The 18,600-nt window shown below is 36.5% G+C and overlaps 1 protein-coding gene across 2 annotated transcripts; it reads right to left on the bottom strand.

Moving 5' to 3' along the window:
• Window positions 1–703: 703 nt before the first annotated feature.
• On the bottom strand, window positions 704–18,527 carry bzw2 (basic leucine zipper and W2 domains 2). Of its 2 annotated transcripts, none has more exons than XM_079878924.1 (12): window positions 18,452–18,527; window positions 14,688–14,758; window positions 10,895–11,071; window positions 7,108–7,211; window positions 5,955–6,020; window positions 5,663–5,798; window positions 5,429–5,538; window positions 4,787–4,957; window positions 4,221–4,367; window positions 1,386–1,524; window positions 1,178–1,300; window positions 704–1,095 (listed from the first exon to the last, which is right to left on the bottom strand). In XM_079878924.1, the coding sequence occupies exons 2-12, from the start codon at window positions 14,749–14,751 to the stop codon at window positions 1,067–1,069; spliced, it is 1,266 nt and encodes a 421-aa protein (XP_079735050.1). In that variant the 5' UTR covers window positions 14,752–14,758; window positions 18,452–18,527; the 3' UTR covers window positions 704–1,066. The 2 variants fall into 2 exon arrangements, with proteins under 2 accessions (XP_079735050.1, XP_079735051.1); XM_079878925.1 differs by lacking the exon at window positions 18,452–18,527 and adding an exon at window positions 14,931–15,049.
• Between the last annotated feature and the right edge of the window lie 73 nt (window positions 18,528–18,600).

The following is an 18,600-nucleotide window of genomic DNA, read 5'->3' as shown; positions in this document are numbered from 1 at the left end:
TAGTTTTGCCGGCCAGATTCAAAAGTTGAATCTATCAACTAACGTCAGCTCCGCTGTTGGGAAAACGCTCTGGTTGGTTGAAGCGCTGTCCTATTGCGTGCAGAGGGAATTTGAAAGACAGCCGTTTATCCCGCCCCTCGGATTGAGCCGTGTCTATGGTGGCTTGCCAGGCTACATCTTTGTCTGACTCCAGTTTGAACATAAACGGCAAAAAAAAATATAAATTTTCAGTGCATGTCTGTGTGAGGTAAAATGACACAAGCTCTTGAAGCTCCGGCCTCTGTGCCGGGAGCAGCAGCTCATTTGCATTTAAACGGAAACACAAAAACGGCGCATTTTTGCTCATCCTCAAGTGACATTTTTAACATGCTCTATAAAAATATCTGTGGGGTATTTTGAGCTAAAACTTCACATACACACTCTGGGGACATCAAAGACTTATTTTACATCTTGTGAAAAGGGCATTATACCACCCCTTTAATGCTGAAAACAAATGACTCAATATGTGAGTGAGACAGGCAAAGAGAAGTCCTTGACATCATTAGCAGGATTAAGGGACGTAATTAATGAAGTCCTAATCAATATGCAAGTTTGCAAAGACATTCATGTTTATTCATTTGGCAGATGTTTTTATCCAAAGCGACTTACAAATGAGGAGATAGAGAAATCAGACAAATTAAAAGAGACAAATTCTTGAAACAGATTACATATAAAACACAATTTTTATTCATAAAAAGATTCAAAGCAGTCCCATACGACATATACACATGTCTTTTCAAAAAACAACAACAACAAAAAAAAAAAATCAATTGCAGGAAACTAATGTGCACAGTACCTGAACGGTATTAATATAAAATCCATGTTAAAGTGTTTGTTATTAAAGGCTGTCTATATGTAGCTCCCTGCACTCTTTTCCTAGTGCTCAGAAGCTTTTCCCTGGATTGGGCAGTGTATGTGACTTTCTCTCTCTGAACACAAATGTAACGAACATGGAGTCTAAATACGCACTAAAAAGCTGGTCACAGACAGTGTAAAACCTATAAAATCTTCAGGATCCTCAATATTATTAGTCTTCTTCCCCCTCTGACTCAGACTCTGTGGGAGAGAATTAAGAAATAATTCGATTGATTTGCATTTCGTATGGCAGAGGTTATTTTTATCTAATATAATTCCTCACCTTCCTCCGCATTCTGAAGCCACTCCACAAATTTCTTCATTTGCTCCAGAAATATGCTTTTTCCTTTGGCAGCATGGGCATCTTTGTACCATTTCAAAATGGCCTCCTCACTAAGGACATCAGCTATGGATTGAGAAACAGATGCCATATCTTATATTACATGCCAATAATATATAATTGAATCACTGATCAGGTGGGACATGGATACCTTTATAGAAGAGCACCACTATTTTGGAGAAGGATTTCATGAAGTGGATGTTGTCATAGCAGTACTCCTGAATCTTGAGCAGTAAGACCAGCTCTGATTGGCCCTGAGTACTGAACACAGCCAGGAGAGGTGCATAGTGCTATAGGAAAAACAGTAATGAATATGGAAATATTGTATTATCCCACAGCTTTTGCTTTTTTTTTTTTTTAAATCACAAAATGTAACTATATTATCGCCCCCTTTAATGTAGTGGTCAGAAATTAAATGTATAACAAATAAAATTCATAGATTAAAACACATATATAATGTTTGTATATAAAAACAGTGGGTGTCATTCACGAACCGTGCGTACACATAAATTTGTGAGTGAAATCTGCATACAAATGTTTTCACGAACAAATCATGATTCAATAAATCAACTTTCTTTCTAAAATTTTATCTCAATTTACGAAAAATATGTATGAACAACTTAAACCACGTGTTCAAATGGAGATGGTTTGCATGTGTTTTATGCAAATTATTAACTTTTGCCATGGTTGCTCACTTAAAACAAGGTTAAGAACAAATGCCCATATGCACGTTGTGCTTTTTTGTAAGAAGCTCTCCTGTGCATATAAACATGAATAATTCACAGTTATTAGTGAATGAAATCCACTGAATTTCTGACAGACAAAGTGGTTTGAGTAGCTCTACACTACATCAAAAATAAAAATCTGTCAACTTAAGATGTATGCTATAAACCGCTGCAACAGACTCTTCCAGTGTAGACAGCTTCATTGATTATAACCTAAGCTATTAAAGGGGTCATATAATGGTACATGCACTTTTACAAGTTGATGGTACTGAAATGTGTGTTGGCAGTGCCTGTACACAACCATCATAAAATGATAAAAATCCATCCAGTGTTTTTTTTTTTAATCTTCTTATATGTTTACCCCTGTCTAAAATCAAGCTGTTCGATTTTGTGACATCACAAAATCGACGCCCCTCCCACGATGGTTGATTGACAGCAGCGTTTCAACACAGACCCGCCCTTGCGCCCTCGTGAGCGAGCTGTCAATCATAGCACGCGCCGACCGGCGCGTTCATTGTTGATAGCTGGAGCACTGAGTAGAATGGAGTCTAGAGATTGTGGTGTTCTGTTCTTGGGTGTAATAAAGATCCGTACAGTTGAAGACGCAGTGGCTGAGTTTGTTTTCGAAGGGAATATTCCCCACGATCAACGTCAATGCTTTCATGTTTGCGCGAATCATTTCACCAGACTGCTTTACAAAACAAGGATCAGTATTGATTATTTTCTAAGAAGCTGCTGCTGAAAAAAGGATCGGTACCAACTATTCGTGTTCCTGCTGCACCTCCAGAAAAACTGAAGTGAGTGTAACGTTTTATTGACCTTTATATTAATCTTTATATTAATCTTTGCAAATCGCTTGCACGCTTCACAATGAATGCGGCTATTTTTACACTCAGGGTACATTACGGCATGTTTTCTATGTACGACGTTATAAATATAATTCATAATCCCACGTTTATAATGAACGACGCGTTATGGTTATTGTGTTATTGTGTTACAAGCGGTGTACGCACAGAACAGAGGGGCGGGGTGAGCAAAGCTCATTATCATTTAAAGACACATGCACTTAAACGGCGTGCTGAAATAGAGCTGTTTTTGACCAGGTAAAATTAGTGTTTTCTTACAATACTAATGAGAATTTAGTTAAAGTATATTACAAACTTTTAATTTAGACCCTAAAGAATCATATTAGCTTGTACAAAAATGACATTATATGACCCCTTTAAGTGGTAAGCATTCAAAAAAAAGTGCAGACATAGTGTAAGAATTAATTAAATAACTAAAAAGATGGAGTATAGCTACAAAACTCACTCACATTTAAATGATCATTTAATTGCAAAGGGTCTCATTCATGAAACATTCGTAAATATACGAGTAAATATGTGAGTGATTTGCGCGTAAAGAGACCTTCCCGAAAACTCTTCTCCTGATACTTCGTAAACGTCAGATGTGATCGTGAAATGTGTGTGTGTTAATGAATTCCAATCAGTCGTAAATGGGACGCGCATGCATGCTCATTCTCAATTACCATAAATCCCTCCCATTAAATCCGACTGACAACTATATATGGGCATCATATTATGACACCAAACGAAAGATTTCAACATGCCTTCTCAAAAGTGAATGAAAAAGAGAAATTTCTCAGATGCAGAAATTGAAGTTTTATTATCTGAAGTTCATTCAAAACGCCACATTTTATTTTCAAGCGTACATAGTGGCGTATCAGGTCCTAAAAAAAAGGAAGCTTGGCAGCATATTACAGATGCAGTTAATGGAGTTTCATCTGTTAATCGAACAGTCCCTGAAGTGAAAAGAAAATGGTTCGACATGAAGCTTAACTGCAACACTTGTGACTTGCGGACTTGTGTTCCGTTTGCAGATGCTATTACTGGCTCTCATAATAAAAGTAAAAAGAAAAACCGTATGTACTTACTATATATAATTTTTTTTTTCAAAATGCTGTGTAAATATGTACCCGATTAAGGTGAATTAAAATGCAGCCTTATTAATGAGCAAAACGTTCGGATGTTAAACGCACTATTTACGCGTGGCTGGGAGCAGGTGTAGATTTCTTTCGTACCAACTAACATTTGGAAAATACGAACATTTTAATGAATCCGAAAATTTACACCAGAACCACTTTACACACGATTTACACAAAAATTCGTTCTGCTCGTGTTTCATTAATGAGACCCAATGTGTCTATAGATATGAGCATTACAAATAAGTGTGGCATTAGAAAGTCAGTGTTGATACTGTGCCTTCAGGTGTTTGAGGGCCTGCTCGGTGACCAGCTCCTCTTTCTTGTTCCATTCAACATCATTCATGAGGCAAGTCCACAGTAAACCAATCACAGCCTGTTCCTGAAGATCATTCTTTTTCATTTCCTCTTTCACATACACCACCATCTGTACACAATTCACAACAGAACATACAGAACATTTTAAAGAGGATCTATTATACTTTTTAACATTTAAAAATTTCTTTAGTGTGTGATGTTGCTGTCGAGCATGAAAAAGGTCTGCAAAGCCCTTGCTAACGACACTTCTGGGAAACGCACCACAGAGCAATACTGACAGACTGGAAAGAGAGGTGCTGCAACAATGTAAATTATGTGAAAAATAAGGTGTTTTATTGAACAGTAAAGCATGAAAACCTATTCTAGTACACCCCAAAAACAAAATCAAGACTTTGTAAAAGAGCATAATATGGCCTATTTAAGTTTTTGTACGCCCCTTGATGTCCAATAAATTTCTAGGTCCTGAAGCCAATTCAGTTGAGAAGCTGACTGATCTATAACGTTTAATGTGTGTGAATGTGTGTGAACCTCTCTGATGGGACACTGTTGAGACAGGCGCTCCTGCAGCTCTTTCTGAAGTTCCTTGCGTGTGCCCAGAGACTGTTGGACGCGCAGGAATTCTGACAGCTCTTTCAATCCTGCGTCAGTGAAGTACTTTGAGAAGTGCTCCACATTCTGCTTATTGGCAGGGAAGAGTTCCTGGAGTCAGAGCAGATTACACCATTAGATTAATTACAGGAGGAACTAGGAGGAACCTTTAACCTACTAAGACTAAAAGGTGAAGTGTGTCATTACATACACACTCTGGGGACATCAAAGACTTATTTTACATCATGTGAAAAGGGCCTTGCATAAAACACTTCTAACATTAAAAAAAAAAAATTACCATCTCCAAAATTTTTAAAGCTAGTGTGTGTGTGTGTTTACTACCTGTGATTGAATACCAAAACCTTTGCTTTACAGAAATCTGCATGGATTTTTGTTGTACTGTGTGCAATCAAGGTCATGATTGAGTTTAGAGGTGTTAAGGCACATGTCTGCCAGGTGATGAATGTCTCCATGGAAACAATTTATCTGCATAATGGTTCATTATCTCCTCATAATTTTCAGAGGTTAATGAATTCAGAATCAAAACTGATGAGAGAAACAGATGAGCAGCAAGCATCATACCAGGAGTTTCTTATCCAGGTTGGCTTTTCTAAGGGCAGATGTCACAGCATTAGCGTCCTTCTCTGCTATCCAAGCTTTAAACATCTTCACCGCAAAAGAGGCTGATATTCCTACAAACCAGAGAGTGGGGGGAAAAAGCAGACTCCATAATACATTTTTTAAATAGTCACAGGAAGAATTAGCTCCTTATGCAAATCAATTCTGAATTCTCTTTAAGAGGAAGACAAAACAAACCTTCTTTGACAAGGTTATCGCTGAAGAGGCTGGTGAGGATAGGTGGCGGCAGTGTGCCGTTGGCCAACAGGACGCCTGTTAGCATGGCTAGTTTGGTCTGCTCAGACTCCGTGAAGGCCTTCAGGAAGAGAAGCAGCTATGCAGGGATAAGAAATATGAATCAAAACATACTGTATATCAGCCTATTTGGCCCATAGCAATACCATGAATATTAAACTACATTGGCATCATGTTTGTTTGTCCTGCAGTGGTGTATTTTTCACATGCGAGACAACCTACTGATAATAGTTACCTTTTTGATTTCCTCTTCAAAGGTCTTCTCCAGATATTTGTACCTTCTGATAAGTTTATTAAACACCTGTATATAGACATAATCATCCATCAGTAATAGCAGTTTTTGAAGCATTAATTTAATACATTTTAATAATAATAATAATAATAACAATTAATAAAAATGATAATTATTATAAAAAAAAAAAAGTATGTATGCATGTATTACTGTGCAAATTAATATTTTATCTAAAACTATTATTGCTGTGGTATTTGATATTATATTGTATTTTTGACATTTTATATAATTTTACATATCATCATTATCAACAACAAATTTAAAAATATTTATGTGAAATTATATATATATATATATATATATATATATATATATATATATATATATATATATATATATATATATATATATACACATTTCATTATTATTATTATTGTATTTGATGACAACAATTAAATCACAACATTTATTTTATACTTTTATATTTTTGTTATTTTAAATAGTATTATTATTATTATTAACAACAACAACAATTAAATTACAAAATATATTTATGTAAAACTATAATTATATATAATGTAAATTATTATTGTTATTATTATTATTATTATTATTATTATTATAATTTACAATTTATATACATGTATAACAACAATATTCACAATAAAAATGATTATTAATGTTTTATTATTGTTGTATTTTGATATGTTATGTATTTTATGTTTTATATAATCATAATAATAATAATAATAATAATAATAATACAATAATAATAATAATAATTATTATTATTAATTTACATTAAATTAATCATTTATTTAAATTGATTAACATCCCTAACCTATACTTATACCAAAAATAAATTTGATTCCTCATGATATGACCCCTTCGCGGACGAAAACGCTGGAAACAAGAACACACTTTAAAGCTCACAGTGGTAGATGACGGAGAGACATTGTAATCCAAGGGATTATAATGAAATGACAGTATAAATGGTATACTGGCTCGACCAAGGGGATTTGGGGACTAAGTACATCTAATGCAATTTTGAAACAGGATTCCCCGCCTCCCTGCCACCTTGGTATCGGCTGCTCATTTTTCATATTCAAAAATGGAAAAAAGCATCTCATTGAACACAGTAAAGAGGGGTGTTCACCTGAGCATAGCTGCGAACAGCAGTGTGGTTTTCCTCCGCCTTGAACACACAGTGCTCCGTCACCTTGGTCTTGTCCACATCGTCAATGCGCGTTCCCCCGGGAGCTGAGACAGGGAAAGTGATGTTACAGGTTAATGCTGTAAATCCTTTGAGAACACAGTGCAGTCATTGTTAACCCCTACTGAGAACATGTCACTGCCTACTGCACACTTATAATTGAAAAGAATTGCTAGAATGCATGAATCATCCTGCATCATGTGCAACAATTGCAATGTTTACAGTTTTGTTCGTTATGTATAATGTACATTATACTGTACAGCTTTATTTATAGAGGGAGTGATGTAGTGTAGATTGAGTTCAGCATTAGCCGCTGTAGTACAGAGTGGATGCATTTCAAAATCATTTAATCAAATTAGGAAAGAAATTTAATCACAACATTGCTTCCACTCCAAAATAGAACATGTTTTTTCAATGTGCTCTGCACACAAAACAATGCGTCCTTTCTCGTGAATGCAATGTTCTCTGAAAAACGCAAAAGTATTAACCCGGACACCTGTGGATTAGACCATAAGGCATTGCACTCAAAACAAAGGACGCAATGCCTTGTGGTCTAATCCACAGGTGTCCGGGTTAAAACCACAAACTGGTTAACTTCAGATCCCCTTGAGAGATTTGCTACGGATTACAGTGTTGATCCACTGATCCATTGATTGGTCAATGTATCTTACCGTATTAAAAAGTACACTAAACTGGCTCTTGTCTGGAGCAACAAACAAGACTGGTAGAAAAAAAACGTATTGTTTTGCGTTCGCTTGCAAATATTTTTCAGTGCTTTTGCAAGCCAATACAAAGTTTCTTTGGAGAAGGCAAACATTTTGCGAGCGAACGTAAAGGCATTGAAATATAATTTTACAGATCGCCAGTTCTATTTGCAAAAGCACTGCATTCCCCCGAGAAACTCCGCAAATGTGAGAAGTGTCTCAGGGTAAGGCAAAGTTTTGAAAAATAAAAATAGTTTTTATGTGTCCCTTTAGGAGTTATGTACTTAAGCAGAAGGGATAAATATTCAAAATATTTTTAAATCAAATCAAAGTACACTTTTTGTTTTCAGAGGTTTTTCCTGCTGTTATTATTTTATATGATGGCATAATATCACCAAATTACTATTACTAGAACATTTTCAAAAGAACATATTTTACTTGCATAATGAGACATTTTTGAGTGGACTGGACATCTAAAAAAACAATAATTTTGTTGGGAATTATTTTCATTCATCAGGAATTGACTGGATTATGTTAAAATGTCTTTAGGACAGAGGTTTAAGAAACTTGGACTTAATGGCATTAACCATATAGGAAAATCAGTTTCAGAGCCAGATCATTTTGCAGAAATATAATGAAGAACAAGTAATAAATGATGTGCACAAATGACCTGTTGTTCATGATAACACCAGCATTAAGAAAGTAAAAGTAAATTTTCATGTCAACTTGAAAGTAGTACAATTATCACACATGCATAATATATTCAGGGAGTTCAGGGAAATCAGTCTTTGTTAAGGACTTATAAGGGCAAAGGTGACGTGTAACAGGAAGTCAGTGATACGTAACAGAGGATTTGGCCTTAATCTCTATTTTAACAGAGTTAAAGGCAGCCTTCTGCTCATCAGAGCTCTATACCGTAGATGGAGTAATCTGACTTCTGACTGGATGCTTGACCAGGATGCTCTCCATCCTCTCTCGTGTGCCCTCACTGCTCTGTAGGCTTTATATAGAGCCAGAGAAAACCTTTTAGCTGTAATTGGGTTGACAGAGACAGTCCCTTCCTGGAGACAGTCCATGTCCATGTCAGTGCCTGAAACTGATCTAATTCTGTACTGACTGAACAGAATGTATGTAGTGTTTGAGAGGAAGAATGTAAACTCACTGAATTGAAGCTCTTCTCGCACAGAAGATTCCCCTGTATAGCAGGGTTATTAAAGTTAACTGAAACTAAAACTAAATCCATCAAATGAAAAAAAATGTGTGTTGTTATAAATAAAATTAACATTTTTCTTATAAGAAAAGCAATTTTTATTTCAGTTAAATGTGTGTGTTTATTGACCTTGGATGTACATAAACCTATTGTAGGAGACCTCAAAAATGAAGAACCTGTAAATCGGCATAATAGGGGCACTTTAAAGTTAAATTGCTATAATGTAATTACGTGCTGTGTGAACTGCCAGCATATGCTTCACAACCCCTTTACATGGCTACAATTATAACACATTCAACCTCGAAAAAATCCTATAACATGCCTTCACGCTGTTCTCTACACTGGCTTCCCATATCTGCTCGAACCAAACTCAACACTCTGCTTCTGTCCCACAGAGAAGCCGCCCACTCACTCTCTCAGCCTGCTTATGTGCAAAAGATCTGAAGATTTCCACCCGGCTGTGACAGCTCCTAGGAGACAACTAAGACAGGGTAAAATCCTGTTGTGTATTCCCTGCTGTCCTCATCTTTAACCATCAATGGGATTTGTACGTTGATGGGCTGGAGGTACTTCATTATAAACACTTTGATCCAAAGATGTGCTGCGAGTGAGCTAATGACCTCTTATTCTATTAATCTGCTAAAGATGGTAGTGTCTTTGTATGAGCTAACAGCACAAAGGATGGCTCAGTCGGACCTATTCTCTAGAAGTGAACACCAAGCAATTTTCTGTCCTTTACGATTGTTGCTTGTCAGATTGCACAATATGACACCAGTCACATCTTGGGTAAAAGGCAAGGCATCAATGGTCTTTTATGCCAAACTGTAATTTATACGTGACGCAAAAGTTATGTCAGCGAGTGATTCATGTCACACTATGAGTGCCATTTTGCCTTATGACAAATAAATCCCGAAAAATTTCTCAAAATGCATATTTACATGCAAAATTGCATACACAAAAAAATAAAAACAAAAATGGGATGATGGGTCCGACAACAACAATGTGTATATGGGACGACAACAACAACAGGCTAACAGGATCTGAATGCTAAGTAATGAGCTTCCAAATCAGAGACTTGGTGTAACAGGTGTAATTGGATTTTTACGTTTATTGGCCATACTTTGAAGTACACTGTAGAATTCTATCATAAGGATGTTTCCATGGGCCCTGGGTATTACCAGAGACATTAAACAGTAAGAGATGGACCACTGGAAGAAGAATGAATAGGAAAAATCCTAAAGCTCAATATGACGCTTTTAAAATGGATTCTATTTTTCAGTAAAAAGAGCCTTTTGCCTTTTTGTTGAGTTTAAAGTTAAGCTGGACCAGTCTGAAAAACCAAAACGTTCTTTAGCATTTTAACTAAAACAAAAAAATACAAACCCATTACTGTTACATTTTATTGCCAGTTTGAAATATCATTGAAACGTAATCATGGCAGTTTAGGAGATTAAATGCATCTCTGTACGAAGATGGTATACTTAAAATCATCTGTAATGGGGTATCACCAAAGTCATGACTCTGAAATTGGATCTACAAAACAATAACTATGCAATATTAAAGTCAGCACGAAACAGAACTGATAAGTGATAATTGAAGTGATACTGAAGTGTTTTTTTCTTCCCTATTATAACGTATCACGTATCGCTGAGTGAATCGGCTTCTCAAAGAAGAAAAAAAAATGTAGGGCGTGGGTTGAATTTGATTGGATCGTTAGATGGTTGTGGTTTGCTATTACTTTGATTGGATCGTTAGATGGTTGTGGTTTGCTATTACTGTGATGTCATGTGAGTGACAAGCTTTTGGACCTTCTCACCAAGCATGCTCCCAGCGATGAGGATGTCAAACAGGGTGTCGGCATAGCGACGGTAGTCTAGTCTCGACCCATTGACATCCAGAAACTTGGCTACAGCATCAAGATCACCACCTGCTTCGTTGAGGCCTTGAACAATTGTGTCTCGGAAAACCGTAGGCTCAAACTTCTCCTTTTCATCTGGAAGAGAGAAAACACAAGAAAGCCAAGGTTACCACAGCAAAGATTCAGGATACACAGTAGCCCCTTATTGATATAGAATATAATGATGTAATTGATTTTGAGTTGATCCTTCATTTGTATTCATCTGCAAAGAACACTTGAAAACAAAGCAGGGGGTCACACTCAAAAATATACAAGCCGCACTTATACCTTAACTTATGTAAATGAGTTCCCTTGCCTCGCTGCTGGCTAGGGATTGTGATTATAGCACACGCTAAAGAACATGTTGAGTGTCTTCCTGTGAGATCTCACATTTGAAGAGCCAGTCACACCTACAACGCAAGCCAGTGAAGCATAACTCTAATGCCCTGTTGAAAACGCCCTCACATTTGTCAGTCAAAAGCTATTAAGTAACGTTCCTAAGCTGTCCGCAATTTCTAACGGTGTTCACCTTTCACTCAAATAATACACCTACATGGAAGATTCAATTTAGAAATGTATAGCAAATACAGTACAATTTCTTTCTATGTTAAATTTTTTGATTTTTTTACCTAATACTTCTATTCAGCATGGATGCATTGTAATTATCAAAAGTGGCAGTAAGGAAATTTACATGTTTTACATGTAATTTTTAATGTTGTTAATTTAAAAAAAAAAAACAGGAATTACATCAACTGTAGAATTAGTTCATATTATTTCACAATATTACTATTTGTACTGTATTTTTATCAAATAAATGCAGCCTTGGTGATCATAAATAAAATCTTACCAACCCCAAACCTTTGAACAGTAATGCATGTTATGTTTAAATGTCTGAAACAGAACCAATTTGTAGTTATTGTTTTTATTTAGCCTTTTTGCCACAATAACAAATTATCAGTACACCACAATAAAAAACACGATAATAATAATAATAATAATAAAAATAATATCATTCCTATGATTTTGTGACTGGAGGCACAGAAATGAGACATTTCATATAAACAGAGAGGATAAGATGTTCTGCAAACAATGCAACAGGCGATTTGTTAACTTCTGTGATTCTGTGAGATTGCAGCACTAAAATTAGGTTCACTTGGTTCTGTTCTGTTAGTTCGGACCAAAGCGTTCAGATTGGCATTTTTAACACCGAAAAGCCATAGGGATATGTTCACAACCTGATTGGTCGGCTTTAATGATGCATTGCCTATTTTGATACGAAACTTACCGAACATCCAAAACAATGCTGTGTACTAGGATAAATGCACTCGTCGTATGTGCGAAGCTTACATATGATGGTATTTTGACCAGCTGAGAACTCGTGAAGAGCTTATAAAATGTGTGAAGGAGTCAAAACAGCGGCAGGAATCCCTCGGTCTCACACAAATGAAGATGAGATGTGGCTCTGATGCATGTAATGAACTGTGATGGCAACATCAAGACTAAGAAAAAACAGGTATGACCAGCTTTTCAGGGGTCTCAGTCCACTTGCACCAGGGTTCGGATGGCAGCGTTCACACTTATTCAAATGAACCGAACTAACAGAGCAATGGTTTTCGTTTTAATCGAACCAAACATGGCAATTGTGAACACACACTTAAAGAGGACTGAAGTGTGAAAATACCCTAAAATAGCTAAATGAGTCATGACAGGGTCTGCACTGTTCTCAGTACTATTGTATAAGACACGAAGTACACAGTAGAACACAAACAAGCTATTAATGGAACATGAACTGAGACCCTGCATTGCTGAGTGAGCGTCTGCAACATGTGTGCTCATTTCTACAGGGCCTCCTTTCCTTCCCTTTACCTCAGTACAGATAAAATGTTGTCTGGATAATTCCGGTTTGCGTGGCTACGCAGACGCGACAAAAAATTCTGTATTATAAATTAAGGCCAGACAAGTAGTTTATTGAGGGTTGATTTGTAAGGGACTACACGCCTGCGCACTGTATATATTTAAAGGAGAACTCGGCAACTCTAGCGAACTCTAGTCACTTCTTCGCTGATTTTTCCTTTTGTTGTCGCATGTTTTCCCCACGAGCTCCCCCTACAGCTGTGGGGGGGCGTATATTTCACAACACGGTCGTAAAAAACTCACTTGCGGCGGCCTCCTCCCCCTCTCTACCGCTGCTCATGTGCGTTTGTTTTGATCGGAGCAAGCCAACCGTATCGTGTGGAGCTATGTCTACCGAGGTGGGTAATCTGGTAATACATCATACATGCGTGTGTGTTTATGTCGAATTGCCGTAAAGCAATTCGTGTTTCGCGCTCGTTCTCGTTCTCGTTCTCGCTTCTCACGAGACTTCCAATTTCTATCTATGACGGTAGTCCCCAGAGAATGTCTAATATGGCGAGAAGTTTCACTCTCAGTACACTTCCGGCTTCTGAACTGGTTGCAGTTCCTCTCTGATTCCATATGAGGGCGCTCACAGGACGAGTGCAGAATGAATGGAGATGCAAATAAATTACACATTGCTGGGTGTTAGATTTTTTTGAGTCACTTATTTGCTTTAAAAAGTCTTTTAAAGTGTCAACGACGTCATATACATGTACGACCAGAGATACTGCTTCACGGCAATCCTTCACTCACTCTGGTGCGTTCGCGCTCTGCACTTTCTTTTCACTCGAGGCATCGACAAAACAGCTGACACAGGTAAACACACTTTTTTGTTTTGTTTGTTTCTGGTCTCGCTGCGGATGACACGATGCCATCAAGCGGTATCTCTGGTCGTAATCAGTCCTTCACTGACCAATCAGCGTTCATTAGCAGAATGCTAGCGTGTTATGGGCAACAACAACTCAACCTGTAAGAAATCGAAAGGACATAAGTACTCGTTCATTCAACTTTCGACCTAAAACCCATGTTGAACTTGCAAAATCTACAATCAGATTTGAGATTTATCAACGGCAATCGGGTGAAAGAGACAAATTTAGCTGTCTAGCCCCATTGACTCCCATTCAATCTGCACTCATGGCGATCGCCCCCAGTGGAACTCTGGTGGAACTACAACCAAAATTCGGTACAATAGGACTTAATAGGGAGTGGGCAGGCTCTCCGTAGACGGGCTCTGGTAGTCCCCAAGTTGGTTTTCCGCCTGGGAACGCTGGGGGGAGCGGGGAAAGTCACCGATATCACCAGAACAGGTTGTTTAACCATCCAAATTAATTCTAGACAGGTTTATTAAGTTAAAAAAGTTACCAAGTTCTCCTTTAAACGCGCATACCTTTGGACTGAACATATAGTGCGCAACGTCTGTGTTTTCGCGGGTTTGCGCAGAGATAACGGATAATCGTTTGCACCTTCGAACCTATTTAAAGCCTAAACAATCGGTTACAGTATTTTCCTATTATCACTGTAAAGCTGCTTTGAAACAATCCATATTGTTAAAGGGCAGCTGTATAAATGAAGGTGACTTGACTTGACTACAGTGTGTTTTTCTGTATGTGTACAAATATTAAAAACAATCATTGTACACTTGCCCCGCAGACTTTCATTGTAAGCGCATAACTGTCAACATGTTTTTCTTTGTTATTATAAAAATGTAAATGATTTTCTGTGGTAATCAACATCATGCCACATGTATTTGACCTGGAATTTTTAAATAAACTTCTAAGAGGTAGAATGTGAAATATTGGGATAAAAAGTGACTCACCCCTTTTCCGGGTCTTAAACCGCTGGCCTGTAAGCACTGGCTTCTGTTGCTTACCGGTATTCATAAAAGTCCTTCACAAACAGGAAGACAAAATACATTCAAATCAGCAACAAAAACATAGATGACCCATTTTGTGTGCTATGATAGATCCATTATTGAAAAAGCCAGATGCCCCAAAAAAACAAAACAATGAAACAACCCCTGACGCATCTTCCTACACTACACCCTCCCATCATCACACACCTTGTTTATATAGTGCACTGTACTAGGTGGAAAAAAGCTAGCGATCCAAAGCCTCTCCAGTGCGCTGCGAGTGCTCCAGCAGAAAGCAAGTGCACCAGCAACAAGCCTTTCGCTGCCCTGTTCTAAATATAGAGGGGCTCATCCCCGACAGTGTAAACTTCAGTCACCCAAGCCTGGGACACGTGTCGTATTACAGCAAGGACATGTCTGATCACCGCTTACAGCCCTGTGTTTATGTGTGTACACAAGCAAACTCGCAAAGTATACACATGTGCAAACATATACACAAACAAAAATCATCATTTTCCATTAGCTGACTCAACAACCTATTGACACTCAAACTATGCAGATCTACAAAACAATGTGGGGTAAATAAAGGTGCTTGTTATTAGCTCTGAATTACCAGTGCATTACCAGCAAAAAAAAAATAATAAATAATAATAATTCCTTGATGTTATCATCCAGTTATGACATTTTAATTAAACATTTGAATAATTTGTCTAAATAAACCATATGCATGGATGAATTGTTCACAACAAGATCTATGTCCTGCATTTTTTTTTTTTTTTTTTTTTTTTTTTTTTGATGTATTGAACATTGTTATTGCAAATTCTGCTGATATGAATATTTCACCATGGTATAGTTGTCACCAAGGTAGTGAAGGTACCAAGGTCTGAATTGCGAGAATGATTTGTGATGGTCTTAGAAACATTAGTTACATTGGATATAATATAAAACTGATTTATAACCGAATTAATATTAGTTAAATACATCCTATTGTAAACATATTAAGAGTAATAAGGTTTCATTTTGATATTCTGCTTTTTTTTTTTAAAAAGATCTTTAAATAAACTACCATTCAAAAGTTTGGGGTAAGTAATAATTTTTTTGGAAGAAATTAATACGTGTTCAGCAAGGATGCATTAAATTGATTACAGGTGTCAGTAAAGACTAACTACAAATGTTACAATATTTTTTAAATAAATGCGGTTCATTTGAACTTTCTATTCATCAAAGAATCCTGAATTTAAAATGCATCACATTTCCACAAAAATATTAAGCAGCACAACTGTTTTCAACATTGATAATAAGATATGTTTCTTGAGCACCAAATCAGCATGTTAAATAAATATAAAAATAAATGCAGCCTTTACAGACCCCCAAACTTTTGAATGGTAGTGTAAATGTATTACAGCCTTACACATTTAAAAGTTCTAAAAAAATAAAAATAAAAATTAAAGCATCTAGAGGTAAGTTTTCCCAACAAAGTTAATGCTTCGGAACCAAATGTGTATTTTATAATCATACATTTAAATAATATATTTTGTAGATATGAAAGGCAATGCCAAATTAAACAGAAATAAATGTTTCTCTCATTATACTACATAAAGAATACTCTTGATTTGTCCTCAAAGCTGCAGCTGCATGAACTCACAGTAATTTTTCATTGAAATCAGAACAATTGTTTTTAAACAGCATTGTGCACCATGGCTCATTGTTTTTCTAACACGGAGTCCATTCACGCAGCACTGAACAATATGTACTCATCAAGTGCAAGTCCCGTGTGATTTATAAATGATATCAACAACCACGCTCACCAGGGATGAGCCCACAAAGGGGATGATTTAGCTGATTGTCACCCACCCAAACTTAATCCATTACAACAGATAACGCAGTAAACTGCACCTAGATCAGCTCAAGAAACTCCTCCCTGGACCAGTTAATACTGGTGTCAATGGAAAACTAGAAACACAGTGAGAAACTCTGGAGAGGAAGAGTCAGAGTCTGGTCTTTGATGTTTTCTGTTATTTCACCAGTTTTCTATATAATACATGACATTCCTATAAAACAAATTAAAGTAGGGACAAATATCACATTGCACCTGGCGACCACAAAAAGATGTTCATGCAGACTTGTGTGTTGACAATGACATATAGCTGAATGTTTATGTTCCATTCCATGACACACACTCTTTAGTTAGTGTCGCCGGTGCCAATTTATAAGTGCTCCAGTGACAAGAATAACACAGGCTATGACATTCCTGGAAGAGAATGCAACCTGGTTTCAAAGTCGGAATGAGGTGCTAGGACAAAGCACAGGACCGAAGCTTTGATAGGATATAAATATTATATACTGTAAATATTACTATAAATATTGCAAAATACCAATCAGACCATGAATTGTTTCATGGGAATTCATAATTTAAAAGATTATATATATATATATATATATATATATATATATATATATAGGCAGTGTTGTGGAGTAGGTCTAACTAGTTACATGTAAAGGCGTCATGTCATTTAATTATAAGATAAATGTAACTGTAATCCGTTACAATTACTGAGAAAAAATGTATAATTAATTAAATAACAGTTGCTTATGAAAATGTTAACGATTACAAAGGGGGTTACATCTGATTATTTTCTGTAAAAAGCTAGGATATGTTGAATAATATTTATTTGTTGCTTTGCCATTTAAAGGCCGTATAGCAATGCTATTCTGAAGCTTTTGATTGGTTTTCTTGTTTAAATTTGCAGCGCACCATGTCTGCCAAGGACACATGCTTATTCGATAACTGTTTTATTTCCTATTTGGGCTTATGTGTATGCTTTATTTTTTAAGAGTAACTGTTTTTTTTCCAAGGCACTGTTAGATGCCAGTGTTTCCTGTAACAAAAAAAACAGTATCATAGCTATTAAACAATTTCTTGCTATGATTTTAAATCTGTATTTAACCTCAGAATGATCTCAAAGTAAAAAGAGGTGCTAAAGTCTGATTGTGTGGTGGCTGTGCTTTAAAATTTAATTATTATAATCTAAATTCAAGTGATGAAGGATCTTGAAAGTCTGACAGTAATCAGTGTTGACTTGAGTACTACTGTAATTAACTGTGCCTGGTTTAAATGCTTGAAAATGATTAACAAGTTGAAAAGATTCATTAGAAATTTAGAAAAGTAATCAAAAAGTAAGCAAACGTAATCAGTTACATTACTTTAATAAAGTAATTGAAATAGTTACACTACTTATTTAACTTACTAAATTACATTTTAAATAGGGTAACTTGTAATCTGTAACCCATTACACATCCAAAGTAACTTTCCCAACACGGTATATAGGCTATAATTACTTTATTATAATTATTATAAAGTGGGTAACCCCTTCAAAATATAGATCACTGTCTGAGACGGAGACAGTGGCAGAAATCATTTTTAGACATGTTTGATGCACTGAAATGACAGAAGAGTTTTGTTGTGCGCTCGTGTCAAGCACAATATAATTAGGTCAAGCTGTCGACTTCTGATTTAATGCACTTGTTTCACTGCTGGTACATGCATCACATACAGTTCTATAGATTTACCAACATCCTCGGATTAAACAGGCAAGTGATTTAAAAACCAAAGCTCAGAAGCTTGCTGCTTCGAAGCTCGGGAGAAGCTAGGCACGAATCAGACTTGTTCTCATATTTAGGCTAATTGTAACATGTTGCATTTTGACATTCCATCATGTGATTGCACTTACCTGTCTGTGATTCTGCCTGGTGTGGTGATGGTGATGTCGAGTCGAGCACAGCTTCACGCGCAGTATCTCACGCGATAGTTTGAGCAAGCAAGTTAAGTACAGATGGACTGATCTACTCCCGACAGGGGTAGATTGCACGACATAAAGTA

Source organism: Squalius cephalus (assembly GCF_949319135.1).
Source record: "Squalius cephalus genome assembly, chromosome: 8".
In the NCBI taxonomy this organism is placed as follows: Eukaryota; Metazoa; Chordata; class Actinopteri; order Cypriniformes; family Leuciscidae; genus Squalius; species Squalius cephalus.
Note: the sequence above shows the minus strand (reverse complement) of the source record. Positions and strands in the feature narration are given on the sequence as shown.